The following is a 10447-nucleotide window of genomic DNA, read 5'->3' on the forward strand; positions in this document are numbered from 1 at the left end:
ATTTTACTTCGCTCATTTCATAATTTACGAAGTCAAATATATACTTATACTTCGGTAGTTAATGATTTTAATGAAGTAAAAACTATGATTATACTTCGGTGTTTATACGAAGTGAAAGATTATGTTTTACTTCTATAATTTTATTTATTACCGAAGTAAAATTCAATCTTTTACTTTGCTTATTAATGAATTACTGAAGCCATAGAATAGCTTTTACTTCATTAATTTCGTTAACAGACGAAGTGATATAATATCTTTTACTTCGTTAATTTCATATATTACCGTAGTAAAATTCTTTATTCTACTTCGTCTATTAATAAAATTGTTGAAGTAATAGAATATGTTTTACCTCGGTATTTTGATTAAAATACGAAGTAGAAGATAATAATTTACTTCGTTTATTCTAAAATTGCCGAAGCAATAGAACACATTTTATAAATTAAAATTTAGATACAATAATGCCATAAATATATTTTTGAAACTTAAAAATACACTAATAATTAATAAATCCATCCCAAAATGACACATACATAAATCAACAAGTACTCTATCCACCGAAATAACCCGAAATTATATGCACATATCCACACATATTTTATCAAAACTATACGTCTACACATCCACACGTATTTCCTCAAAAAGAAGTATTATCCCAATTTCAAATGACATATTCAACCACCTAAATATGTACACATCCACACGTATTTCCTCAAAAAAAAGTATTATCCCAATTTGAAATAACATATTCAACCACCTACATGCGAGTAGACAAATTCACTCCATTCACTTCTAACTTCATCAAATTGTTCTTGACTGTACGTCTTTTTCTTGACGCATCCTGCAAACTGAAATTCAAAAAAAAAATAGGAATTTCACGGTAAACCAACAAGGCAACTAGTTGCAAACTGAAATCCAAAACAAAGAATAAGCAACCTATTCGGTATGCATGCTGACATGTATGATCAGCTTAATTGTTATGGGTTTTAAAACTTGCCACAAAAAATGTTGTTCAATAATACCTTTTCTGCCAAAATCAGTTCTCAACAATTAAAATTTTGGGGATACCAGAATTTAGAAAACTTGTCTTAGCATTTGATGCCCAATTTATCAAGTCAAGCCAAGCCAAGCCAAGCCAAATACAATCCATACACCGTTGAAATTAATTGATTATATTGACACTTTAAAATAGATTTGTTCAAAATATAAACAGATTCTTAGCAGATTGTGTTAGCATGCTGACACTTTAAAATAGATTTGTTCAATCCATATGCATGCTGACACTGTTGTTCAAGATCCTCTTTGCTGCCAAGATCGATTCTTAGCAGATTGTGTTAGCATATGATGCCCAATTTATCAAGCCAAGCCAAAAATAAAATGCAAAACCTAGAGAAATCTGCAGCTACTCATGACCATACTTGATTTGAGTCGGTAATGGACATGGTATATGAGTCTATTACATTAAAATCAACTGACAATCTAAATTGCAAAAAATTTCAAATGCAAAACTTACATACAATCTAAAAACTAAAAATGAAAAATAAGAACCTCATCATAGCCAAGGATTCTCAAACATCGAAACCATGTAGCAGTTAATTCTTCAGTTCATGAGAAACTAGCTAAAACTCACACACACTCCTAATTTATTCTCATAGCAAGTAAAAGCATGCAAGTGCATTGAAGCCTAGGCTCAAGAGACCAGGCAAGGGAGGGCTTGAGACAAAGCAAACTACCGCTCGATCCTTTAGCACATGTGATTCAGAAGCTATAGTGCTGAAACCATCACTAACAGAAGCTATAGTGCTGAAAAACCATCACTAACAGAAGCACTAACAGAAGCACATGTGATTCCTTTTGTCATATGGTAATAAAAACCATCACTAACAGATTGCTAGCGTTATGCTTAATTGGCAAGCATATTTTGAAATAAAGCAGAGCATAAAATAAAATTTGAAACTCACCATCGTTTCCACCCGTAGAACTTCATATTCAACTATTTCCTTCATATATCTCATCACATAATATCCACATTCAACACCACCACTTTGTTTCAGATTTCCTTATAATAAAATTGAAACTCAATTGCATCAATCACAATCCAAATAATATTTCCCTATCAATTAATGTCATTCATACGTAAGCACACCATATACCGCCAGTTGTTTAAAACCTGGCCATTTAGGAATACCCCTCGATGCATTGTACAGCTTTACCCCACTACATTTTAAAAGTAACAAGTTATTTTTTTTCATATATATAAGTGACTGCATATATAATATACTACCTACTTCATCACTATCTTTTTCCATGCATCGTCTCGGCATCTGTTTGTAGTAGAGTCCAACAAATATATCATATTTTCAGCTACATTGACAATGGTCAAGATCCAATGGTACCTAAAAAATGTGATGTTGAAAGAATAAGTTGTGAGTTTAGAAACAACATAAAATAATTGACTAGTATCCATTATATATTTATAAAGAACTAAAATCATACCCAGTGTTGTATGGGATGAGGCATACGCTGTCTCTACAAACTGCTTCCAACTGGTTCGAGATATGTTGTCACAAGTGACTGTCATCGCTGTCAAGTAGGCATGTAGGTAAGTGGCCAGGATCCACAAATGAAATGCAATCTGTTCGGTCTTCTTCCTTCAAATATTTGTAGAGGTGACTGCACTCAATATTACATACATAGGTGAAAAATTTATCATAGAATGGACACAAACCAAACAAAATATTAAATATGCAAACAAAAAAATTAAGTGCAACATAACATACCCCATGTAAACCAAAATCTGTCTCGCACCTATCTCCCTCATCTCCATAAATGGAATGATATCATCTCTAATCAACCGTAGGCTTTGAGAACGTCCAAACATAGATTCCTCAAACTCTATGTGAATGCTGTCATCTTCGCCCATCAATCTAACAACATATGAGTAGATATACTTGGAAGCCATGGGTAACTTTTTTTCAATTTCCATGAACTTTTCACGCTGTCCAGCAACATCCATAATTGCAAATGGTTGAGGTTTCTCTTTCTACAATTTAGAATATTCATACAATTTAGAATAAAGTAAAAAATTATCCAAGAAACATATATGACAATTGCAAACATATAATACAGTAAAGCTTTTAAAATATCTTTGTACTTGGAAAAATTACCAACACTTTTGGCCAACCAACGATGGCTCCAAGTGAATCCTTCATGACTATTGGTCCACAATTCATTGGGATTGGAAGATCTGCTGGTTCATCTAGGACAACGTCAATCAACACCTTGAAGTTCTCTTCCCCAAGTGGAAGATCTTGAATCGTAACATTTGGACCTCCACTTGATACTATTGTGCCATATGCCACCACATCTCCACGTGTTTTCAAGACAAGGTGGCATTTTTTCCCCTTCAAGAACAATAAATTATCATATATACATATATAATTCAAGAACCGAAAAACTTGGTACACCCACAGTTTTGGCCAACCAAAGTGGTCGACTGATTCAACTGGTACTGCACTAACAGCTACCAAGTAAGCCATGGACAACATGCAGATTATGGTTGAGGGAGTTAGGGATGATGCAGGCCTTATATAGTGATATATATGGCATGCACTTATTATTGAAACTGACTTCAATTATTTAAGCCAAGGGAAATAAAACAGGCTGGCTATGCAGGCCTTCGAGTAATAAATAACCTTCATGTCTGGAGGGCCGCATTCATAAAAACCTTCAAAATCATCAGACAACTTTGGGTTTAGATTTTTGGATGCATTTGGGCCCTAAATTTCGGATGACTTGTTTGATGCTACCATCTCAGAAGCTCGATCGGTGATTATTGGCATAACAGCAGCAAGTTGTGCCTTCATTTTCTCCAACTCCTCCTTCAAAAGTTTAGTCTCTTCAAACTGTTTTTGGGAGATTTCCATCGTAGTTGTAGGGACTGATTCCCTTTTCTTTCTAGGAGTTTTAAAGAAAACTTGAGGTGTTACAAATCCGCCGACACCTCGAACCCTCCCATAGTGTTCCTGGCTGCCTAATGCAATGGTTAGGACATCATTCATTCCAGAAACTTTGAACTCTCCACTCTCCTTCTTTTCCATCAAGTCATCCTACATTTATAAACATAACAAATCAATCCAAGAAATATATATATATAAAGGCATTATGGAAATCGATAAAGTTAAAAATTTACAATTTTTGCAGCGATTTCTGATGTCTCTGTATTTGAAATTTTTCCAGCTTTGTCTTCCCGAGCTTTGCGCCAAAGAATTGATCTGTCAACTTCTTCATCTTTGGCAATTATATTTTTCTCCTTCTGCAATTCAAAAATTCAGAATCTTAACTGAAGGGATATCAAAATATTTTCAAAAACAACATAGAGGAGAATTATGGACACCAAATATGATTAACAGATAAATATATACAAGTACGTAAATTCAACAAAAGAAGACAGTGTATTATAATCGAAAAAAATGTTAAACGAATGATCAAAAGCTTACCAGCTCAGCCTCCAAGCCAGTGTAACCTTTACGAGACAATCTATGGTGATATTTACAATGCATGGTCCGGTCCTTTTTCTTTTCATGAGTAATCTATATCAGAATTTACTTCAGTTAAGTACGGAAATTAGTAATTCTTAAAATAAACATGGAAATACTTAAAGTACCCTCCCATGATGGATCTAGTCGTGCATCCACAAATGCCTTCCAATCTACTACTGGTAGCTGATATTGACTTGGTGGAGAAATCAACGTTTCAGGATTATCTCTGTTGGGCCAGACATATCTACTAGTCAATTTGTTTTTGAAATCTCTCCATTTTTGAGCTGCTGAACTCATCACAGCTGACTGGCTTTGTGGCGCTACTTCAAAGACATTCTAAAACAAAATATGTTAGTTGAATGATTGAATCGAATGGATTCAATCCCATAAAGAAAATTTATGTGTATAGACAAGAAAGAAGTCAATCTAGAGAGTAATACAACAATGAACCAATTAATGTTCATATTTATTATGTTTGGAAGATAAACTTACCGATATCTCTTCCCAAACCTTCTGTTTTATGTTTTCTGGAACATCAGGCCAAAACTTTATATTGATTGGCACCATGGATCTAGCAATGGAGCCAATGTATGATTGAAGTGCCCTCCCATTTGAGTTGTATGTTGGCCGCCCCAAGTCATCATAGTCAATCTTTGCTTTTTTTCCCCATCTTGCAGCTGCATTTTGCTTAGCCATCATTGTACGACCTCGCTTGTTCTTTTGCACATCTACATGTTCTTCTCCATTAGTAAGTGCATGTGGCTCTGCATCTCCACGAGTCTTACCAACACTTAATCCATGCATCTCCTCAACTTCAGCTTTATTTTTCTGCCTTCTCTTACTCGTTATATGTGTTGTCCACTGCATAAGAATTTTCAAACCACTATTAACATATAATGATAACATAAATATAAAAATAAACATGATAAATAATAACAAAAGACATAAGAACATATACATAAACATAAGGAAGGGACAGGAGAGTTCATAACATAAACATTAAGAATAACAATAATAAAACTAATAAAAGTTCATAACATAAATTTTTGAAGTAAAAAGAGTGTCTTCACTCATACATAACAAAAAATGATATAAAAGTGCAAAACATCATTTTTTTCTGATCGATTCCCAGACACCCTCGTGTTCTGTTCTAAAGTATCTTCCATGAACGGGAATCTCATGAGTAACAACATTGTCAATTGGTCGGGTCTCGGGAATATTAGTCAAACAATCATCCTCCCCCTCATAACACCTATTTGGCACTGGGAGCACAATAGACCATCCTTTTCTTGCTGGGTCATCAATATAAAAGACTTGATTGACTTGACTTGCAAGGACAAATTCATCATTCCTGTGCCCTCTTTTGTTCAAATTGACCAAGGTGAAGCCACATTCGTCGTTGTTTATTAATCCTTTGTCATTCGCAACCCAAGCGCACTTGAAAAGTGGAACTTGAAATTGATGATAGTACAACTCCCATATTTCTTCAATCACTCCATAGAAAGACACATCAGCCATCAAAGGATTTTTATCTTTGGCACTACTAACAAGCATGGTGTTTGCAACTAGAGAAACCCCACTGTTTTGGCAAACTCTCTCATCATCTCGCGCCTTTGTCTGGTATAAATTGTTATTTACCACATAACTACTATACTTGATGACTTGGGAGCGTGGTCCATGAGCCAACCATGTCAATGTCGATGTCGTTCCACCATTGAGGCTGTCTATTTCAGCAGCCACCTGAAATTTATTTAATTTGAAAAAGTGATTAAAATAGTAGATGCAACTTACCGCAAAATGCTTCAAAAAATATTTATTCATCCACCCAACCTTTGAACGAAACCAGTCAATGAACCTCTTATTGTGGGCATCTTGTATCCATCTTTCATCTTTCTCTTTTTTCGGAAATATTGATTTCAGAAAGGTCTTGTGTTCACTGTGGAAATATTTTTCCATAAATTTTTAAAAGACAGCAGATATTGACAGATCAAAGAAGTGCAGAACTAAGTATTAATGCAATAACTTACATTATGTAGGAAAATACTTCTCCAGTATTTTCCAGCACAATCAAATGTTCTTGTAGCATATCACTTTGTCGCACTGTCATTGGTGTGTTACATGCTAAGAAGCCAGGAACGTTTGAATTGGGGTCTCGGATTTATTGAGGGATCCCAACAGGATCAACTCCATTGATGTATTCAGAACAAAATGCAATTGCTTCTTCTACAGAATATCTCTGAACAATGAAACCTTCATGATGTTTTCGACTGCCTACATAACTCTTAAACACTTTCATGCATCTTTCGAATGGATACATCCATCGGAAGCAAACAGGTCCACATAATCGGACTTCTCGAACAAGATGGACTGTTAAGTGCACCATAACATCAAAGAAAGAAGGGGGAAAATACTGCTCCAATAAGCAGAGCGTAACAACCAAGTCAGATTGCAGCTTATCTAACTTGGCTACATCTATAACCTTACTACAAATATCTTTGAAGAAGAAGCATAATCTTATGATGGCGTATCTAACATGTTTTGGCGCCGCATCACGTATGAGTATTGGCAGGAAATGCTGCATTAGAACATGAAAATCATGAGATTTCAAGCCAAACAACTTCAGCTCAGACATGAACACAAGATTCGTCATGTTCGATGAGTAACCTTCTGGAACTTTTATATCCATTAACGACTGGCACACTTGTAACTTCTCTTTTTTTGTGAATGAGCATGTACTAGGAGGAAGATATGTTTTTTTCTCACCAAATTCAGGTCTCAATTCAGGCCTAACTCCCATTTGAAGCATGTCCAACCTAGCTGCCACATTGTCCTTAGTTTTTCCTTTAACATTCATCAAAGTATTAATGAGGGATTCAAAAACATTCTTCTCGATGTGCATCACATCGAGACAATGTCTAACATGCAGGTGTTTCCAATAAGGAAGATTGAAAAAAATTGACTTCTTCTTCCAACATTTTCTGAAATCTATTGCTCCTAAATCCTTTTCCTCTATACTGCCTTCCACATTATTCTCCTTCTCTTTCTTTCTCTTTTTACCTTTCACACTGATCTTCTTTCCAAACTCACACTTTATGTTCGAAAGCTTGTCATATAAGGTAACCCTAGATAATGGTGTAGGTGTTTCTCCATGTTCTTCTACGCCATTGAACTCCTTAGTTTGCCTTCGATAGGGATGAAACCGTGGTAAGAATCGTCTATGACCAAAAAATGAAATTTTCCTCCCATTTTCCAAATGCTTTGCATAAGTATTTTCTCCGCATACTGGACATGCAAAATAACCATGTGTAGTACATCCACTAAGGTTACCATAGGCAGGAAAGTCATTGATGGTCCATAATAAAACTGCTTTAAGAGTGAAAAACTGTTTTTGATAAGCATCATAGATGTGACGCCCAGGGCTGAAGAGGCAGGGAGTGATCGCCGGTGCCAAGAGGTTGCACGGACAATGAGCGGCTCCTGGTAGGCTTCTAGGCGGAGGGAGACATGAATGAACCGATCCCGTGCCGGAATGAGAGGGATTCTGAGACTGTGTAGGTATGGGACTACATGGTTGAGGAGGGCTTAAAAGATTTCATATGTACTATTCATATCAAGAAAATGCATCTTCTTTTCGGGAGCTCATCATATAAGAACTTCAAAGTTAAGCGTGCTTGACTTGGGGAAATTTTAGGATGGGTGACCTCCTGGAAAGTTTCTCAAGGTGCGTGTGAGTGAGGACATAAGCACGCTGAAAAGACCCGTCTTGATATAGTGGGTTGTTACAATAGACACCATCAACTCCTTCCCACAATCGTTGCAAATCTTCAACTAGCACATCAAGTTATACATCTATATCGTTACCTGGCTGTTTAGGTCCAGAAATGAGCATAGTTAACATGATGAATTTCCTCTTGATGCACATGTTTGGAGGTAGATTATATGTGGCCAACATGACTGGCCAGCAGCTGTACCGACTACTAAGGTTGCTATGAGGATTAATGCCATCAGCTGCAAGTGCTAAGCGAAGATTTCTTGGCTCACTTTCAAAGTCGAGCCACATATGATCAACCAACCTCCAAGATGGTGAATCAGATGGATGACGTAACTGACCAGCAACTCTTGTGGTTTCTTTATGCCAAGTTAAATTTTTTGAGGTCTCTAAAGATTTATACATACGTTTGAATCTTGGTATTGGGGGAAAATACCACATCACCTTGGCAGGAACACCTTTCTTCTCAATGTTCTTCTTGGTTAGCTTCCAACGCGACAAGCCACATTTAGGGCAGCTTACACAGTATTTATATTGTTTTCTATAAAGGATGCACAAGCATGGATCTTTTCATGACTCAACGATAAACAACTCAATGTCTTTTTTGCATCATACGTTGAGGATGGCAGATTGTGATTATCCGGTAGCATATCCCCAAAATCTATTAATAGATCTGAAAATAGAGCATCACTCGTCCCATGCCTTGCTTTGGTATTGTACAGTTTCACTAGTGCACTCAACTTTGTGTAACGCTTACATCCATTGTACAATGGTTTCTCTGCGTCCTCCAAAAACTTCACTAATTCTTCTGGATTTTCTGTGTAGTTCTCGTATGCTGCCTCATACATATTAGTTGTTTCAAAGTCTTTGTGATAATCATCAGTTGGATCCTGGTTGGTACTCCAATTTACTCTATCATTTCTCGGCAGACTCGCCATGCCAAATCCAATTGACATAATTTTGACTAAAACCATGAAAAAAAAAGATGCTCTCGAATCGACGTAACCGGTCCTTTTTTCAGATTTATACATTTGCAACAAGGACAATGAATTAAATTGGGGTCAACGTGGAGATTTTGCAAACAACTGCTGATGAACTGTTCAACACCCTCCTGATACTATTTAGATCTTCTATCCGAGCGAATCCAAGATTTATCCATAATTCACAACTTATCTTCAACAAACAATTAAATTTATGAAATTTATATATAATAACAAATACTAAAAGATTAATATACAAGAATCATGAATGATTTCCACTTCAAGCACTAGTTACTTGGTTTTTCAAAACCAAATGGATTGTTTAAAAAATGGATGGCTTACAACCACCTCTATAGCGCAAAACATCAACGTGACTCCAAAAATCAATGCTAATTTTAGGAATAGTTCTAGAAAAAAATTTTAAATTCAAATATGACCGAGCCAAGCTCAAATACAGGAAACTGTTTTCAAAATCAAGAATGAATACTTTTGGTTTCAAAGTCAAAACTGGAAATTAATTTTACTAGTGAGCAGAAATAAAAAATAGAATATGTGAAATATTAATTTATTTAAACAAAAAATGAGTGAGGAAGATTTTATCTAATCTAATTCAGAAAATGTACTGCCACTAAGATTAACAGGGAAGGACCACTAAAACATGATTGCTACAAGAAGATATTCACCACAACGAAACTTATAACCACTATGACAATAAACTTACTTTTTCAAGCACAAAAGCTAGGAAATTAATTTAACAGTCGTATCGAGCACAATTACAAGCATAAGAAACGAAATTCCCAACGCGAACAATGAATCATCATATAATCAAAATATTGTAAGCACATGGAGAAAATATGCGACCAGGTTTAATTTCAAAGCACATTAAAAGTCCACCGAAGTAGAAAAAGTTCTAAAAATACCTTCTTTTGTTGCGGCAGTGAAGTTTGCTGCTTATACAAGTTTCGTAGTCTTTTAACTTCTCTCTTGAGCACTTAATGCTCCACTACAGAAACATCCAGAAAGTAAAAATCAGATTCCATAAAAAACTTGTCCAATGTGTAGTGCAAGAATCCATGTTTAGAGTTGTTAGATTGAGGTGCGAGCGACTATAGTGCTGGAAAACCAAAAAAAAAAAAAACCAGATGGAGTGGTAACTATCA

The 10447-nt window shown here is 35.7% G+C and overlaps 1 protein-coding gene across 1 annotated transcript; it reads right to left on the minus strand.

Moving 5' to 3' along the window:
* Positions 1-6696: 6696 nt before the first annotated feature.
* On the minus strand, positions 6697-9245 carry LOC140889039 (uncharacterized). The gene is made up of 3 exons (XM_073296740.1): positions 8923-9245; positions 8400-8824; positions 6697-7820 (listed from the first exon to the last, which is right to left on the minus strand). Exons 1-3 carry the CDS (start codon positions 9243-9245, stop codon positions 6697-6699), a joined length of 1872 nt encoding a protein of 623 aa, XP_073152841.1.
* Between the last annotated feature and the right edge of the window lie 1202 nt (positions 9246-10447).

The sequence above is a fragment of the Henckelia pumila genome, chromosome 3 (assembly GCF_033568475.1).
Source record: "Henckelia pumila isolate YLH828 chromosome 3, ASM3356847v2, whole genome shotgun sequence".
Taxonomy (NCBI): domain Eukaryota; kingdom Viridiplantae; phylum Streptophyta; class Magnoliopsida; order Lamiales; family Gesneriaceae; genus Henckelia; species Henckelia pumila.

Bases quoted from the DNA above. Each gene is read 5' to 3' on its own strand.
- LOC140889039 (XM_073296740.1), bottom strand. From the start codon at position 9,245: ATGGCGAGTCTGCCGAGAAATGATAGAGTAAATTGGAGTACCAACCAG. The intron at 8,825-8,922 runs GTATGATGCAAA...ATACTGTGTAAG, and splicing joins CACAATCTGCCATCCTCAAC to CTGCCCTAAATGTGGCTTGT. The intron at 7,821-8,399 runs GTAACGATATAG...TTGCATGTCCAG, and splicing joins TTCTGGACCTAAACAGCCAG to TATGCGGAGAAAATACTTAT.